The sequence below is a fragment of the Cokeromyces recurvatus genome (genome assembly GCF_025118155.1).
Source record: "Cokeromyces recurvatus strain NRRL 2243 chromosome Unknown BX663scaffold_15, whole genome shotgun sequence".
Taxonomy (NCBI): Eukaryota; Fungi; Mucoromycota; class Mucoromycetes; order Mucorales; family Mucoraceae; genus Cokeromyces; species Cokeromyces recurvatus.
In genome coordinates, this window is record NW_026251401.1 from 530,440 (window position 1) to 548,986 (window position 18,547).

General features: G+C 31.1%; 6 protein-coding genes across 6 annotated transcripts; 1 reads left to right on the top strand and 5 right to left on the bottom strand.

The window, feature by feature from the left end:
- Positions 1-177: 177 nt before the first annotated feature.
- Positions 178-1,618, bottom strand: BX663DRAFT_531537 (uncharacterized protein; the record flags this gene model as incomplete). The annotated part of the gene is made up of 3 exons (XM_051530384.1): positions 178-926; positions 1,040-1,438; positions 1,498-1,618. The coding sequence occupies 3 exons, from the start codon at positions 1,616-1,618 to the stop codon at positions 178-180; spliced, it is 1,269 nt and encodes a 422-aa protein (XP_051382206.1).
- A 3,257-nt stretch (positions 1,619-4,875) lies between these two features.
- Positions 4,876-5,037, top strand: BX663DRAFT_423987 (uncharacterized protein; the record flags this gene model as incomplete). Its single annotated transcript, XM_051522427.1, has 1 exon — positions 4,876-5,037. A coding segment is annotated over one exon (162 nt), but the record flags the coding sequence as incomplete, so codon positions are not given.
- A 1,419-nt stretch (positions 5,038-6,456) lies between these two features.
- BX663DRAFT_436212 (uncharacterized protein) lies at positions 6,457-6,995 on the bottom strand (the record flags this gene model as incomplete). Its single annotated transcript, XM_051523170.1, has 3 exons — positions 6,457-6,563; positions 6,631-6,921; positions 6,971-6,995. Coding segments are annotated over 3 exons (423 nt in total), but the record flags the coding sequence as incomplete, so codon positions are not given.
- Positions 6,996-9,457: 2,462 nt separating this feature from the next.
- BX663DRAFT_422074 (uncharacterized protein) lies at positions 9,458-9,619 on the bottom strand (the record flags this gene model as incomplete). Its single annotated transcript, XM_051522413.1, has 1 exon — positions 9,458-9,619. A coding segment is annotated over one exon (162 nt), but the record flags the coding sequence as incomplete, so codon positions are not given.
- Positions 9,620-10,181: 562 nt separating this feature from the next.
- Positions 10,182-13,062, bottom strand: BX663DRAFT_512190 (P-loop containing nucleoside triphosphate hydrolase protein). The gene is made up of 8 exons (XM_051527981.1): positions 12,833-13,062; positions 12,706-12,751; positions 12,467-12,643; positions 11,182-12,404; positions 11,034-11,123; positions 10,782-10,940; positions 10,570-10,716; positions 10,182-10,513 (listed from the first exon to the last, which is right to left on the bottom strand). The coding sequence occupies exons 1-8, from the start codon at positions 12,962-12,964 to the stop codon at positions 10,313-10,315; spliced, it is 2,175 nt and encodes a 724-aa protein (XP_051382210.1). The 5' UTR covers positions 12,965-13,062; the 3' UTR covers positions 10,182-10,312.
- On the bottom strand, positions 13,000-16,834 carry BX663DRAFT_512191 (uncharacterized protein). Its single transcript, XM_051527982.1, has 6 exons — positions 16,617-16,834; positions 16,348-16,545; positions 16,120-16,248; positions 15,812-16,055; positions 13,306-15,708; positions 13,000-13,217 (listed from the first exon to the last, which is right to left on the bottom strand). Exons 1-6 carry the CDS (start codon positions 16,797-16,799, stop codon positions 13,084-13,086), a joined length of 3,291 nt encoding a protein of 1,096 aa, XP_051382211.1. The 5' UTR covers positions 16,800-16,834; the 3' UTR covers positions 13,000-13,083.
- Positions 16,835-18,547: the final 1,713 nt, after the last annotated feature.

The window sequence follows — 18,547 nt, forward strand, 5'->3', positions numbered from 1 at the left end:
TGTTTTTTATCAAAGATTTATATTATAATAAAGCACATACATACATACATACATGTATATTATTTTAGTAATAATAAGAAATCGTATACATACATACATATTTACAATTATAAAGTCTATGTTATAACACGAGATAAATACAATATATACTATTATAGACATAGAATAGACCAGCTATTATGTACTAGACCAGTAATTTTGATGTAGTCTATGAATATATCCAGAAAAAGTAGAACCTTTAGTTCCTACAAACTTTACACCTTTACTTGCAACAAGGGCATCCACTAAAGGTATAAGATATTTTCGCATACTTTCACCTGTATGTGATGTACGATATTTATCCATATGACTCCATATAGGGTTATTGGCTTCTAATATTTCATCCAGTGTAAATGTACATGGTAAATGAGACCAAAGATGGTGAAATCGCTTATCCATTCTTGATCGAATAGCATCAGTTGCCAGGAAAACTAAGGTGGTTTGATTCGCTTTTGCAAGTAAAACACATTCTGAAAGTGAATAATGATTATAATTGGATAAATTATCTTTAGATGAAAAAGAAAGAGTGCTAATATGATTTATAACATACTGAATATTTTCGGGTAACTCTTTTACAAATAATCCGTCAGCTGTCCTTAGATGAACACCCACATAATTACCAGCACCTCCCAGTAATTCGACTACAACATCTGTAATCTTCAAAACAGCAGGATGTTTATAGGTCATACTTTTTTGAAGTGACTTGAAAAATTCAATATTCTCAGACTTTTTTATAGGAAATTTACCTGTACCAAACAAGCTTGTAAAATGGATTAACTTTTGTGAATAATTTTTTAACTGAGAGACATCAAGACTTGCAGTATATTTTCCCAAAAATGGATTCTTTACAGGAACATCATATATTCTCCAATCATATCTTGTTTTATCTATATATGTATGTGTATATATGTTTTTTTTTTAAAAAAAAAGTGAGTTTGACAACGAGAGTTAAAGTAAATGCTGCTGCACAAAAAAAAAAAAAAAAAAAAAAAAAAAGTACCTTTGAAAAATAAAATATCTCTATCAATATAGACGCCAGTTGCTTGTTGTTGACTCTTATTTTTTGAATTTAAAATATCTCTTTTAATTCCAAATCGAGTTTGAAGCCAATCAAAATCACTTTGTTCACGCTCAATAATATTGATATGTCTTTTAGCCCAAGATAAATCAAATAAATCATCAAAGGAAGCCAATGTGTATTTTAAAGGATCAGGGCAGGATGCTAACTTTCGAGATTTTTTATCTTTAAATTGTTTACAATCGTTATTGGCTGTATCGCGTACTTTATGATGTAATTCGAGTCGATAAAATGGATTCCAGCCAAATGCTTCACCCAATAGAGCTTTGGGTAAAATCAGTGTCCGATTTAAATACCAAGCTAACAATATGCCATTTTCAACTAATTTATAGAGAGAATACTATAAATAAACAAGTTACTAATAAATTATCATTATCTACCTTGAATTAATTGATTCTGAAAACCGCTATGTGTAAAAAATGTCAAGTATTTTTCGTCTGTTTGAGTCGATTGTTTTTTTGAATCGGAATTAGTTAATGTTAAACTTGCTGTTGCAGTCATTGTTTGATTAAAAGTAAATAATAATTCTCTTTTGTCATTTGTACTTGTCGTTTGATATATGTAAAAGATATAAGATAATAAAGTTATAACAAGTAAAGAAGCTTTACTTGAACTATATTTTATCATTTTCTATAAAATAAAGAAAGGCTAATAATAATAACAATAAAAAAAATTCTCTACTTGGCAAAAAAAAAAAAAAAGTAATATTTTGTACTACATGAGATTGTTGCAACTATTAGACTATAACTTATAACCTTAAAATAAATATATTAATTACAAAACCATGTGCTTCACAGCATAATTATCCTTCCTCCAATACACAGTCATTGTTAGACTATTGTATTTTTCAGCAAATAAGAGAAAATTTTAGAAAAAATAAGAGAAAATTATTGGACAAATAAGAGAAAATTATTGGATAAAATAAGAGAAAATTATTGAACAAATAAGAGAAAATTTTAGGTCAATTAAGAGAAAGTCCAAGAAAAATTAAGAGAAAAAAAAATGGCAATTAGTAGAAAGCACTTTTCTCACTATTATTAACAAAAAATGGATATTGACTTTGATATGAACGAAATTTCTCTACGCGACGATGACATTGAAGCTGTACCTGAAATCATTGTCAGCGTAATGTCAATGATGAGAAAGAAGTGGGAGTACAACATCACTGCATCAGCCATGGAGTTAGATGAAGATGCGACGATGGAGCTGAAGGAAGGGTACGAGGGTGATGAGGCCAGCAATAGCTCGGATAAGGAGGAAAATGAAGCTGATGTACAGGGTAGTGAGAGCGATTTGAAAGAAGAGAAGCCTCTCAGAGATCTGGCCGAAAAAAAAGACGCCGCTAGCAATGCTAGACGTGTGTACACTCAGCAAGATATCAACAAGCTTATTTCCCTGTTAATTGAACAGGTTCCTGTAAAAGATGCAGCTTTAAAAACAGGAATAAATGAGAAATCAGCTTACCGTTTCAAATCGCAATGGCAGAAAACAGGGGAAATACCTCAACAGAAAAAAAGAGGGCGCAAAATGGGAACTGTCTCTGAGCTTACTGAAAAACACACAAAGTTTATTACCGACATTGTTGATGAGTGTTCAACTGCAACTGTAGCTGGAATACACGAGTTGTTGCTCAAAGAATTTCCAAGTCTCTCCGTGAGCCCATCCGCAGTATACAGACATCTTAGAACCAGCTGTGCACTATCTATGAAGAAGTTGGAGAAAATTTCATCTGCTAGAAACTCGGAAGAAACTCTTAAGAAGAGAAAGGAGACCATCCTTCAATGGCTAGCTGATAAAAATATGGACTTTGAGAATAATTGCGTTTTTTTGGATGAAGCAGGGTTCAATTTACACATGACACGCACTCGTGGCTGGTCCAAGATAGGAGAACCTGCTAAAACAACTGTCCCTGCTTCAAAAGGCACCACAATAACCATTCTTGGTGCCATCTCTAGCGCCGGCATTATTGACATCTCTTTGAGAAAGCCAATATTAGTTTCGGGAGCTAAGAAGAGAAGAATAGATGGGAAGGTTGTTACAACGACAGCTAAGGTTGGAACTAGGACTGAGCACTATTTAAATTACTTGAGTAATGTGATGGATGTTCTTGACCGAAATAATATGAAGGGCTTTTACTTGGTAATGGATAATGCTCCCATACATAAGCCAGCTACAGTAAGAAACTTAATAGAAAGCAGAGGCTATAAGTGTGCATATCTTCCGCCGTACTCACCATTCCTAAACCCAATTGAGCTATTCTGGTCGAAGGTGAAGTATGGCGTCAAAAGAAGCCCTTTCGAAACTGGTGAGACACTCACACCCAGAATAATGGATGCCTGCTCCAAAGTAACTAAGAAAGACTGCCAGGGCTGGATTCGCCATTCTCTCAGATTGTTGATAAGACAAAGATAACAAAAGAATAAGACAGAATAAATCTGTGAAAACTTTGTATAAAACTTTTATTATCAAAATGAAAATTAAAAATTAAAAATTAAAAATTAAAAAATTAAAAAATGAAAAACTGAGTTTTCAAAAGATGAGTGCAAAATGGATCCTTATTTATATCTTGTGGAGAACGGGTTACTTCGAGACAGGAACAGAGTGAAGATATCTTGAAAGAAGAATATTTCCCATAGAATAATTAAAATTATTGTGTTAGAGCTCTAGTCTTTGCCCTGACTGAGAATTAATCTCAGTTAACTCTAATAAACATTAAATTATTGGTGCTTGATTTAGCCGGTTATTTTTCTTGAAACAAAATAATAAAATCTCGTTTGTTCATACTTGTGAATGATATAGGAAAGACACTTTTGATATATAGATTTATATTCTAACCAGCTTCTTTATGTTATATTCATTCCTCAATGTACTACTTAAATGAATTTCATTATATTATATAGTGTATTCAATTAGAATAGAGTTCTCATAGATAGTATATGATTATATTTATAAGTTAGTATTTTAGACAACATTAAATAATAATGCATATATATAATTAATAGGTATAATCTATAATTCATATATCTTTATCATTAATAACTCCTTACACTATGTTTTTCTTATCATTATTTTGTAGAGTTAGTATTTATTATAACATTATTTTTTCTCATCACAAGAATGTCTTATAAACTGAAATCAAATAATATTGTATGCATAAAGTGTATAACTAATAACTATAATATCATCCGGTTCTTCATGACTCTGATTTGTACATTATAAGATATTATGTAATACATCATTATATACACAACACAGATTCTTTGAAAAGTGTTTAGCCCTGGAGAAAAACTTATGAGATTTAAGTATAAGTAAATTTTTTGCTAATTGCCATTTTTTTTTTCTCTTAATTTTTCTTGGACTTTCTCTTAATTGACCTAAAATTTTCTCTTATTTGTTCAATAATTTTCTCTTATTTTTTCTGAAATTTTCTCTTATTTGCTGAAAAATACAATAATTCAAGTTATTATTCCTAGTAAGAATTCAGTAGAATTGTGACTGTTATATTCAAATGCATCAATATTAAATAGGTTGGGTCACTAAAAAAAAAACTTGGGCCAGCCAAAAAAAAAAAAAAAAAAAAAAAAAAAAAAAAAAAAAAAAAAACGAACCTAAAGTCGTGAACCTAATTAATTTGATGCAAGAATTTGAGCATATGTCTATAAGAGAAGCGGCCTCAAAAATTGGGTTGGCAAAGTCAACAGCCATACGTAAAATTAAAGAATGGAACGAACTGACAAATAGCTCTAACCAAGGAGTTTTTCCCTGACACCATCAACAAAAAGAAGCACAAAGGCCGAAAGGTTATTCTTCAGGATGTGCATACTGTGTTTATTTTCGAGTTACTAATTAACGAGCCAACCTTGACAGTAGAAGCTGTTACTGATCAGCTTTGCACGACTTTCAAGGACATTCAGACTACTCCAAGATCAGTAGCAACTCATATGAAAAATAAATGCCGTCTCACTTATAAACGTATTATGCCACAGTACTTTGCACGGGATAGTGAAGAAACTATTGTTAAAAGATACAACGAAGTCAACTCTTGGATTTCCCAAAAATTAGATTTTTTTAATAATTGCATATTCATTGACAAAGCTGGATTCAACAGGAATATGCATCGCTCATATAGCTGGAGTAAAGTAGGAACTCCCTGTAAAATTAAAGTTGAAACAAAGGGGCCAAATGTGAGCATACTAGGTGCTATTTCTAAAGACGGTATCATCACTCTTTCGCGAAAGGAGATTATTACTGTAGCTGCAGCTGGGAGAAGGCAGCGATTAGATGACACTCCAGTTGTTAAGAAAAAAGGAACAACTGGTAATGATTTTTTTTTTTTTTTTTTTTTTTAGAATTTGTAGAACAAGTTCTCACCACAATTGATACGGTCGGCATGAGCTACAAATATTTGGTGCTTGATAATGCGTCTAATCATAAGTCAAATCTGGTTAAGGATTGGGTAGGACAACGAGAATATCAGCTAGTCTTTTTGCCACCATACTCTCCGTTTTTAAACCCTATTGAGGAGTTTTTGTCGAAGCTAAAAAGCGTCGTAAACAACGATCCGTCTTCAGTCAGACAAAATTCAAAGATCAGTAAACGTATCCGTGATGCATCTGTGCATATCAGCAAAGAAGACTGTCAAAAAGTGACCCGTTTTTTAAAAAAAAAATGACCCAATTTTATTAGTGACCCGGCCTATTTTCTTCACCTGTAGAAAAAAAAAATTGAACTAGTCCATTTCACTGCTTAGAAAATAAAAAAAAAATTGAACTGGTCCATTTCACTGCTTCATTTTTTTTTCTAATATCATCAAATTCAACCAAGATTAGCTGCTAATTAATGGTCAAAAATATAGCCAGAGAATAAGCAATATGTATTTTCTTTTGCCATAAATACACAGAATCTAACGTGAAAAAACTTTTGAAAAGAATGGAAAGTTTTGAAGATGTCGACATTTGCTACGACAAGGATCCATTGCAACCTATATTACTTTGCAACGAGAGAATAGATTCTGAACCTTTAAAATATAAGAGATATAACTATAGTTCATTTTTGATAGAAAATTCTTTATTCAAAAAATGAAAATTTTAATAAGGCGTGTATTCATTGACATCGATAGTAGCCATTATAACTTTAAAATCAGCAAGTTGCCTATTTGCTTCGTTGTTTGTAATTAGGACGACAGTTGAATAATTTCAACTCTTCCACATTATTTAACAATTGATCTCTGTCAAAAACTTTAAATTGATTTTCGTAGAAATATAAGTCAATGATAATTTTTTGCATTTTGGGATAGTCACTACAAGATTATTTGTTCAGTTTTTATTTCAGATTTCATATTATTTTCCTACTTGCCTTAAAATATTTTTTAAATCACTCATATTGGTGGTGAATCCTGCATAATCTAACGCCACCACACAAACTTTATCATTGTCTTGAATAAAAGCTAAAAAGCCTAAAGAATAATTTCTTTTTCAAAATTTATTTGATCAAGTTATTATTTAGTTTTTTACCTTGAGTGTTTCCATTAACTTGATCTAATTCTGATAATAAAGAATCTTGATCATTTAAATCTCGTTTATAAAAACCTTGTTTTATGTTGCTGTATGATGATACAAAAACTTTGTCTACGAGTGACCTTTGACGTAATATGTTCACCATTCTTTGCAATAAAGCTGCTCGATTGTTGCTTGGCATTTTTGACTTTCTACAATAACCAATAATATGATATCCATCATTTTTTAATTGGTTTACGTAGGCATGATGTCTTGGTATTACATCTATAATGTTTTTCGCAAGATCAACTACAAAACTGGAGTTAATTTATTTTGTTTATCTTGCAATGCCATTTACGAGCTTTACCATAATATCCGTTATCCAAAACATTTAAATGACGCCTTTTTATCTTTTTGTTTTTTGTGTTTTCTTTTATAACTTTACGTTCAATCTCATCTGATAAAAAATCAACGTTTTGCTTGTTCAACCATTGGGTGAATGCCAAAGGTGTAGTTTTGTCAAATTTTTTAGTGAAAGTCCAAACAATTCCTAAAATTTCTTTATCATATACATAGTTTAACTTGTATAGAGAGTCTGGCGGTCCTAAACTAAAGTTATATTGCACTTGGTCAACCTACCCACAATGAAGGAACGCGTTCACTTCCTGCAAGCTAAATTCTTGCTTCGGTCTATCCACTCTCCGGACGATACTCTTGTCTCCAAGTTTTTACCACATGTACGCCCTTCTTCAAGCCACTCTCAATGGTATAAACTTTCGAAAACACCTATCTGGCAACGGTATACTGCTTCTCTTGACGATAATACTTATGATTCTCGTGCTTTTGCTGGTATCTGTAAAGCATACCTAAAAGATAATCTTGGTGATCGACGAAACAGTAATAATGCTGTTCTCTTGTCTGCCTGCCGTCCTACCCTAGGTATCGATCCTATCCTCTGGTTACCTATGTCAAATGCAGAACACAGCTGAATAGTCCACTGGCGCCTAGGTTGGTTACTTGGTGGTGTCCCCAAACCGTGCATCTATCACCCTAATGCCTTGTTCACAAGATCTCATGCTATATGATGCCTACATATGCATCGACGATTACAAGCGCCTTTGATCGAACCCGACCCTTTGTCCTTCCTCTTGAATAAGCTGTCAAATAAACAAAAACGCAGACCACCAATCTCATCAGCTTTCAACTCATCTGTCTTTTCCGCCTGGACGATTCGTTGGCCTGTTATGTGCCTTCTACTTTTTGAGCTTGACTACCTTCATCATAGTGAACTTCCTCCAGAAACTTCTATTCCCCCTCTTGGTACAAAACTTGTAATATGATTACGTAACTCTAAATCTAGTATTTATTGATACATCTTGCTTTTCCTCTTCCCTTCTCTTTCTTTTTTACCCTTTTGCCTATCAAAAGGTTTTTTAGTACACTTTTATCCTTTCTCGAACTGACCCGGGCAATCCAATACGCCAGTATTATGTGCTCACATGGGTTGTTTAAATTTTTGTTATAAATAAAATAATTCTTAATCGTATAGAGAATCTGGTGAAGATTCTATTTCCGGTCGATATACATAGTTTATAAAATCTACAATTTGCTCATCATTGTCTATATTTTAATGTCGTTAGCAACAATTTCGTTTCTTGCATTTATTTTTACTTACAAAACAAGATATCTTTCTTTTCATTTTTATTATATTCAGTTTCTTCGTGGGGGGTTTTTTTTTATTTCTTTTTTTGATTTGTACAGGCTGTATAGATTTGGAGCACCAAATATTCGCGCTTCACATACAAACTCTGATTCACATGGACTACTTCTGTAATAAATTTCAACTTCCTCCATCTTTGCTACTTTTTCAGTACAGATTTGAGCATTCTCTTCGTTAAATTTTTACAATAAAAAATGCAGCATGCTTCCTCACGAGAGATAATGTTTATTTTAAACTGGTTGAAAAAAAAAAAAAAAAAAAAAAAAAAAAAAAAAAAAAAAAAAAAAAAAAAAAGCAGTGAAATGGACCAGTTCAATTTTTTTTTTCTACAGGTGAAGAAAATAGGCCGGGTCACTAATAAAATTGGGTCATTTTTTTTTTAAAAAACGGGTCACTTTTTGACAGTCTTCTTTGCTGATATGCACAGATGCATCACGGATACGTTTACTGATCTTTGAATTTTGTCTGACTGAAGACGGATCGTTGTTTACGACGCTTTTTAGCTTCGACAAAAACTCCTCAATAGGGTTTAAAAACGGAGAGTATGGTGGCAAAAAGACTAGCTGATATTCTCGTTGTCCTACCCAATCCTTAACCAGATTTGACTTATGATTAGACGCATTATCAAGCACCAAATATTTGTAGCTCATGCCGACCGTATCAATTGTGGTGAGAACTTGTTCTACAAATTCTAAAAAAAAAAAAAAAAAAAAAAAAAAAATCATTACCAGTTGTTCCTTTTTTCTTAACAACTGGAGTGTCATCTAATCGCTGCCTTCTCCCAGCTGCAGCTACAGTAATAATCTCCTTTCGCGAAAGAGTGATGATACCGTCTTTAGAAATAGCACCTAGTATGCTCACATTTGGCCCCTTTGTTTCAACTTTAATTTTACAGGGAGTTCCTACTTTACTCCAGCTATATGAGCGATGCATATTCCTGTTGAATCCAGCTTTGTCAATGAATATGCAATTATTAAAAAAATCTAATTTTTGGGAAATCCAAGAGTTGACTTCGTTGTATCTTTTAACAATAGTTTCTTCACTATCCCGTGCAAAGTACTGTGGCATAATACGTTTATAAGTGAGACGGCATTTATTTTTCATATGAGTTGCTACTGATCTTGGAGTAGTCTGAATGTCCTTGAAAGTCGTGCAAAGCTGATCAGTAACAGCTTCTACTGTCAAGGTTGGCTCGTTAATTAGTAACTCGAAAATAAACACAGTATGCACATCCTGAAGAATAACCTTTCGGCCTTTGTGCTTCTTTTTGTTGATGGTGTCAGGGAAAAACTCCTTGGTTAGAGCTATTTGTCAGTTCGTTCCATTCTTTAATTTTACGTATGGCTGTTGACTTTGCCAACCCAATTTTTGAGGCCGCTTCTCTTATAGACATATGCTCAAATTCTTGCATCAAATTAATTAGGTTCACGACTTTAGGTTCGTTTTTTTTTTTTTTTTTTTTTTTTTTTTTTTTTTTTTGGCTGGCCCAAATTTTTTTTTAGTGACCCAACCTATTTTCTTTACCTGTAACATGCAATCATTGGTATTATTATAATAAATGAATATGGATGCATTGCTTACCCTACAATGAGGATTCTATTTTTAGTAGTAGTCACAAATCATCAGAGAGGAAAGAATATAGTCATGATGGATACAGGGTAATTCTTTATTACGCCAGTCTTTTCTTATAAATAGCCTTCTTCATTTTCATATTATTTTGCATTATTCAACTTTTTAGTAATCTATAAAAAAGCATTATAGACTTATCTTTTCTTATTTTTTAAGGTTACATTTAACAAAAGAAAATGAAGCAAATCGTATATATTATATATTTCAAATATCTAAATTCTGGTAGAGTTTTATTCAATATTTGAATTCGAAAAAAAAAGTATTATATGTAGAACAAAATAACTAAAGGAGACTACGATAAGGAAATATAACCTAAAATTTGAACATGTATTCAATAATTGATAATGTGTTTTAAATACTCTGTAATCCAGATTTCTCTTGAAAGTCTTTATAAAATTGTAACATTTCGGGAGTGATACGTCTTGTAAAAGTATCTAGAGCTTTTTGGAAATGTCTCATTTTAACGGATTCGATTTGGATATTTTCTTCCATAGCAAATAAAGCTGCTTCTTGACAAATGGCTACTGCCTCTGCACCTGAACAGCCTTCACTCTATATATGATAATTAATAATATTGTCTCTTTTTCTTTACTTTTTTTTTTCATTACTTTTTCGGCAAGTTTATCCAAGTCTACATCATTATCAATACTCATTTTGCTGGTTTGAATTCTAAAGATTTCTTTACGTGATTGGAAGTCGGGTGGACCAACATATAAAATTCTGTCAATTCTTCCGGGTCTTAACAATGCATCATCCTAGTATAAATGTATACATAAAAATTAGTATGTAATGACTTGTATCACATAATACATTAACCTACAATAATATCGGGTCGATTCGTTGCTGCTACAACAGTAACATTGACTAATGCTTCAACTCCATCTAACTCATTCAATAATTGTGATAGAACTCTATCAGCAACAGATGTGCCACCATCCCCATGAGATCCTCTCTTCACTGTCAACGCATCAATTTCATCCTTTTTTTTTGAAAAAGAAAAAAAAAAGAAAAAAAAAGGGGATGTATTTGTTATATAGGAAAATATTATTTAAAATCTTTTTTTTTAACTTACAAAAAATATAATAGAGGGTGATGCTGCTCTTGCTTTTCTAAATACTTCATGTACAGCCTTTTCTGATTCTCCTACCCATTTACTAAATAACTATTGAAAATAATAATAATTAAAAACCCGTCACAAACAAATACTTATCTATCTATACCTCTGGACCTTTTACTGCAATAAAGTTAGATCCTGCTTCAGTAGCTAATGCTTTAGCCATCAATGTCTTACTACAACCAGGTGGGCCATATAATAAAATGCCTTTAGGTGGTCTAATACCTAATCTTACAAATGCCTCTGGATGTTGTAAAGGCCACTCTACTGACTCCTTTAATCGCTGCTTAATATCACTTTGCCCTCCTATATCTGACCAATATACTTTAGGTACTTCTAACATAATCTCTCTCATAGCACTAGGTCTAATCTCAGTCATAGCTTCAATCATGTCTTGCATATTAACAACCAGTTGATTTTCACTAGTCAAAGAATAAGCAGCACAACGCTTAATACATTTTAATCCAGCTTCTCTACATACTGCAGCAATATCTGCACCCACATAACCATGCGCTTTATTTGCTAATGACTCGAGTTCCTCATCACTTAATCTATATGGCATCTTTTTGAGAATCGTTTTCATGATCGACAACCTTGCCTCAGCTGTTGGTATACCAATTTCAACCTCACGATCAAATCGACCTGGTCTACGTAATGCTTCATCTAAAGCATTAGGTCGATTAGTAGCTCCAATAACAACAACACGATTATTTTCTGTCGAAGCTCCATCCATCAAGGTCAGTAAAGTTGCTACTACCCGTTTCTCTAATTCACTAGGCGCTTCATCTCGTTTAGGGCAAAGTGCATCAATTTCATCAATAAAAATAACAGAAGGGGCATGACTGATGGCTTCATCAAATAAATCACGTAGCTTTTGTTCCGTTTCACCATAAAATTTACTTACAATTTCAGCTCCATTGACAATAATAGCATGGGCTCCTGTTTCATGTGCTACTGCACGAGCAATCAACGTTTTACCTGTACCTGGAGGACCGAAAAGTAAGACACCTCGCGGTGGCTTTAATCCGTATTTTAAAAATAATTCAGGGTTTTGAAGTGGTGTCTCGATCATTTCGCGTATGATGGCGATCTGTTTGGATAAACCACCAATATTTTCATATCCAAAAGTTACCGATTCAGCTGTTGGTGGGTGTTTCTTTTTTTCAGAATCATCTATTAACGTAGATGTCAGATGAATCTTTGTATTTGAGGTAATAAGATATAATTCGGATGGATTCTTTGATAAGATGTCTATAATTTGAATTCTTGATCTATTTCCAGAATAGATGAAATCAATGAACTGTGATTGAGCAATGAATTTTAGTTCCACTATACATAAATCTATCTAAGTTTTCTGAATCATATCAATATTTTTTTTTCTTCTGTTTTACCAAGATATTCTTTTAGAAAAATATTAAAATCTCGATCTAAAGAATATGTTGGGGTAGATATAAATTGAACATTGATTTGTGTTGCTTCTATATGTGAGTTGAATACTTTTTGAATAGTGACTATATCACCAATTTGAAATGATCCACTTAATCGTAAGACTGTATTTAATTCTATAGCTTTACTCTCATACTTTTGTTAGCTTTTAATCTACCCTCATGTTTATACATGTATATAATACCTTCTGCTGAAATTGTTAAAGAGGGCCAAGCAATGCCAAAAATAATCTATTGTCAATGGATTATTCGTTTCTTTTGTTTTATTAATTTTGATCTATTTACTTTTCTTTTTCTTTTTTTTTTTTTTACCTGATCTTGCTTTTCGATTCTTATTAAATCACCTGTTCCAATTTGATTTTTTTGCATCACTTCAAGAGATAAGAAAACTCTTGTATGATTTGTATCTTTCTGTGCTGCTTTTATTTCTAAAGATGTATTCATCTGTTTTTAGAATATATATTACAAGGTAAACAATGTTTAAAATGAAAATTTTTTGATGTTTATTACGGAGTTTTTTTATGCATATTATTAGTTGATTGGCTTCAATGACATGATATTCATTATATAGTCTTTCCAAAAGTATAATAATTAAAATACACCAAATTATGTATAGGACACCATTCCTTATTAATATAATATCTCCTGTTCTCCTGTAGTTTCACCTTGAATGAGTCACTATATGGATTAAGAATCACTAAAGATAGATAAAAAAAAGAAAAATAGTCAGTATATAAATATTAAATAGGAGGGGAACACACACACACACACACACACATCTTTACCTCCAAACCTAATTGATGGATGAACATTATAAATATGTTCTTTTAATATAGTTTTATACTCTATTTGCTGTTCATGTGTTAACGCATCTTTTTCAGGATTATTCATCAATGCTCGTCCAAACATAACAACTTCTATATCTAACTGTCGTTCATGACATTGCTTCATCATAAATAATTGTAGTTGTGCCTCTTCACTACGCCAACAATAGTCTCCTATAACTTGGTACTGTCTTTCATCAAGATTATCCAAGTCGATATCTTTAGTATTGAATAGATATAGAAGCATAGAATTAACTCTAATAAGCATAGGATTATTTGTAGATGTAAGATTACTCAAATCACATTCAGCTTGTTCTGCCATACTTGCTTCATCAATCGATACTCTATTTTCGATATTATTATTATTTTCTTTAAATATTGATATTCCTTCATCAATAGTAGGGTGCGTATAAGCTGCTTCAGTTTTGTGCTGGTTTTCAGTATTATCTTCTTCTTTATCAGAATGTATCTGATCTTCTCTCTCCACAAATAACAATGATTTTCCATTATTATTTTCATTAGACTCTATCTCTACCATTTCTTCCATATCCTCTCTATCAGATTCATAATCATCAATGTTCTCAAAAGACTGTACATCATAGAATTCCTCTTTATTATAAGGTTCATAAAACTCCTCTTCAGAGTGTTCTTCTGAAGTATTTAAGACTGTATAGCCCAATGATGATTTTTCTGTTTCATCATCATCATCATCATCTTCTTCTTCTTCTTCTTCTTCTTCACTGCTAAGAATAGTGTAAACATGATTATCATCTTGTTCAGTTATTGAGCTTTGTTCCTCAACAGATTTATCATCAACGTGACTGTAATCATAATGATGTCTCTCTTCTGAGGAGATTTTATTTCCAAAAGTTTCTTCCTCTGATTGCAATTTATTATTTGTTACATTCATTTCTTCTGCTTCAGATTCGACATCGATAAAGTCATCACTTTTTTCTGAAATAGTGTCATTAGTCTTTGACAAATTTTCTTCTTGCAAAACCTCTGTATTCAAATTTTTTTGTAAATCATCTTTATCCGACGCTTTCTCAAACTCTTTTTGTAATTGCTCTTCTATACTATCGTCCATTTTATAGTCAACTTCATCGCTTATAATGGTATTTTCTTTATGCTCAATGATGTCTTCTGCAGTACTAATTGTTTCATCTTTTGTTGAATTGATTTCTGTAGCATTGATTGATCCTTGATCAACTTGATTTTCTGGTATCTCATTCTGGTTAGTAGTGATTAGCTGGTTATTACTTGAATAGTTTTCGATATTATCCTCTATCTTTGTCTCCTTGTCAAATTGTTTAACATCTGCTGCTAATACATCTTCTGAATATAATGTAATTTTAGTTTCTTCTTTATGTTCCACTACATATTGATCTTTAGGTATAGATTCTTTATCTACAATCATGAAACTATCTTTTTCTGTCAATTCTTCAGTGAAAGTCATATCGATATCAGTAGTTGAGTGAAATGTTAATTCTTTAATAGTCTCTGTTTCTGTCTTAATCATCTCTTCTGGTTGATTCAATATGTCATCTATATCTTCAGCTGCTTTATCTAAATCTTCCTTTACAACATAAAATTTTCCTGTAGTCATATCTTCTTCATTCAAAATAGAAGCATCCGCCATAAATGTATCATAATCATTGATAGCTGATGCATTATCTAAATCATTAGGATCTGTCTCTGATTCATTTGTATCTTCATCAGATCTGCTCATATCGCTATCATGATGGATGATTACTATTGGTGATAACCTATTATTTTTTGATTTTCTAATTTTAGCTGGCTTATGTTCATCATTAAAAGATGATTCGATTTCATCCCTATCTCTCTTAAGACTCATATCCCTATTGCTCATATTGTCCTTATTTTGTTCTAGAATGATTTCTGTAATCTTTGAGGGCATATTTTGTAAAAAGCCATTCATATCTAATGTATATGAAGGACGTGATGTTCTTTCTTTAGAGACCAATGCTTCAATGCATTCATCACAACTTGCTGTTAGCGTAAAAGCTTCGTGAATACTGTCAGATTCTACTTTCCAGACATTTAAACTATAACTATCATTATTCTTGTTTTGAAGTATAATTGATAAGTAAGTTTTACTTTCTGTTGAAATTCCATTTGGTGGTATCAACGATAATCCTACTATTTTTATAGGATTTTCGATATCAAAAGGAGGATTGATTATTTTTCTTTGTTTTAATGTCGAGTCACCATGTGCTGCTACTAATTTAATATAGTCTCTAGCATACTGGTATTTAGGATCGTCTTTAGGTTTTTCCTGAGCAAATACGACTGTCATCGAAAGACTATTATACGATCGTGCACAAGATAAGTGAGTAATAGGGTCTATAAATATTGAATAAAGATAAATGGGTTAATAAGCAAGTTATTGTATTTTTATTTTATTTTTTATTTTTTCGAAACATAGACATAGGATAGATAAACTTACATTTTGGGTATTCAGTAAAAGAAGATAAGTCTAAAGGAGACCTTATTCTCGAAGACCTTGATGAAGAGTAAACACTGGACCTAATTCGATAAATAAGGATATTACCTTGACTAAAGCCTAACAATATTTGTGGATCGCTATGACCCATTCGTCTATCGCCCTTTTCTACTGTTAAAATAAAAACTGATGTAACATAACCCAAATCTTTTTTATCTTTTGTATTAGTTTTGAAGGATTCAATCAACTTTATTTTAAAAGAAAAAAAAAAGTTTAAGTTTTAATATTTACACTGTATAACTTAAGCTTACCTCTGAGGATACGTCATTTGTTAGCTCATTAATGCTTAATAAAATCAGCTTAACACCTTGATCTTTTGTGCCAATTACCATAGCATAGGAAGGCTTCATAGTAGAAGACCCTTTTCTATCCTTATATTCCTATTTATTTGTTTGTTTAGAAAAGAAAAGTAGTTTATTTTTCTTTTTCTTTTTTTTTTTCTTTTTTTTAAAAAAAAAAGAACTTGGTGTATACTTTACAACATTAAATGGTAAACGAGATATGCTTGATTGGCTTATTTCTCCTTGGATAGGCTTTTTTGTGAGAATTTTTGACGTTGTTTTATCTTTTACATTATGCCAAAATAAATGATTGTTATTATCCTTATCATTACCAATAATGACAAGAAAATGGCAATCCTTTGATTTACAATATAATGTTGATTGGATCCTTTCAATCTATTGATTTAATTATAAAAGTTAACGATATACATCTTATTACTTGTATACATGTATATATTTATTTGTACCTTATACGTTTTAACAATGGAATTTAAAGAGGCTATAGTAATTTGATTTACAGTTATAACAGAAGTATTTGGATCTGTATAAATATATTCAACAAATTCATTGGTGAAATTAAACAATAAATCAAGTCCAACTTGATAATAAATGTTTTGATGATTGATGCTTATTTGCTGATAATCGCTCATTATATTATTTTATTAAATAGGATATAGTGGTATACGAAAGAAATAAGTAAACACACAGCTATTTTTTTTTTTTTTTTTTAAAAAAAAATGCAGCTTTTTAATCTAAAATAAGAAATTAGCTGGTAATTTTTTTTTTTTTTTTTTTTTTTTTTCATAGAGCTGCTATGGAAATTTCTCACAGCTGTCTACATTCACTTCCCTAATAAATAGATGGCATTACATCATACTTTTTTTTTGTTTCTCTAATATCTACAAGTGTATATAAAAAGAATAGTATTTCCTGAAGAAAACCTAATATAAGGAGAGAAATGATAAGCAATCTCTTTATCCTTCCTAATAAATAAAAGAAGTCTCTCTCTCTCTCTCTTTTTTTTTTTATTCAAATTAAATATTACATATTAAACTGGTAAAGACCTGTCTACAAGGTTCAATTAGCACCGTCAATCTAATTATTAATAAATGTTAAATTCATATTGTATATACTATAACCTGTATTCACTACACCTTAAATTCTATTAATTAATGAGCAATATTTATTTATTATGTTTTATTGTCTCTATCAAGTAGGATATGCATAATTTGTCAGTATTCATAGCAGAACGTACCTGTTCTAAAATTATGAATATTTGTTAACCGAACCTAGTAAGTTGATATGAAGGAAACTGATCTAGCAGTCTTTATCATGGAAAGATGAAATGCAGCAGTTTTTTATTCTTTTTTCGATATTATGATCTTCTTTTATTTCGCAACTGATTATATCAGAGATAGAATAGAAAACTTGTTATTTTATGTTATAAACATCTTATTGGATCTTTAATAGAGAAATTGACTTCTTTAAGCTTCTCCCATTTTTCTAAACTCTTCTACAAAAAGGAATTACAATAAAATTATAGCTAATTTTTGTAGGAGCCTTTTTTTTTATCTTTGTGAGCAGGTAGTATCTTAATGATACAGAATTTTTGAATAGCTGTCTGCGTTAATCAATTTTAGCTTTCTAAATTCATCTCAATAGCTTGGTTTCCTTATAGTTTTCATTATCAACTTGGCATTAAACAATCCTTAGGAATAATAGCTAAGTATGCTCTTTGATACATGGAATACTTTTGTTATTGGCTTTTTATTGTTTTTCTTTAATATACGCTGTTCATATTACCACTCTTTTTTCAAAAGCAAAGTTTCCGGTAGAAATATAGTCGCATTTCAGTATGTAACATGTAAATCTTATCCTTTAAATAGATATGATTGATTTCACCCAGTTTATTATGAATAATCATGCAAGAGATCAATGGAAGATTAGAACTTATTTTTTAATAATTTCTTTAAGGTTTCAAAGTGTATCTTCAGTAATTTTTATTAAATGTCCTTAGAAGAATGAAGTGGGAAATAAAAACGCATTAAAATATTAAGAATATTGATGCTTTGATTTTTTTTTTTTTGATCTGATGGGGGCAATACAATATGTACTTTTTAATGAGTTTTAAAAATTTTATTCAATAAAGATTAATTGTAGAATTAAGATTTTTATTTTCCGCCTAGTTTCTGGTTTTTCTTTAACTGAGAAACTTAAAAAAAAGCTCAAGAGCTACTTTATTATTATTGTTTTTTTTAAAAAAAAAAAAAAATAATAATAATAATACAGAATATCCATATTTAAACATTTTCTGGAAACGAAACCTTATTTTTTCTACTTTCATTCAGGAAAAAAAAAATTATTTTAGAATTGTCATAGTAACCTCCTCTAAATCCAT

Excerpts from the sequence above, each read along its gene's own strand:
- BX663DRAFT_512190 (XM_051527981.1), bottom strand. The coding sequence starts at position 12,964 with ATGAATACATCTTTAGAAATAAAAGCAGCACAGAAAGATACAAATCAT. Across the intron at positions 12,752-12,832 it reads GAATCGAAAAGCAAGATCAG|ATTATTTTTGGCATTGCTTG; the intron begins GTAAAAAAAAAA and ends CATTGACAATAG. Across the intron at positions 12,644-12,705 it reads TTTAACAATTTCAGCAGAAG|CTATAGAATTAAATACAGTC; the intron begins GTATTATATACA and ends ATGAGAGTAAAG.
- BX663DRAFT_512191 (XM_051527982.1), bottom strand. The coding sequence starts at position 16,799 with ATGAGCGATTATCAGCAAATAAGCATCAATCATCAAAACATTTATTAT. Across the intron at positions 16,546-16,616 it reads CCATTGTTAAAACGTATAAG|ATTGAAAGGATCCAATCAAC; the intron begins GTACAAATAAAT and ends TTAAATCAATAG. Across the intron at positions 16,056-16,119 it reads CAAATGACGTATCCTCAGAG|TTGATTGAATCCTTCAAAAC; the intron begins GTAAGCTTAAGT and ends TTTAAAATAAAG.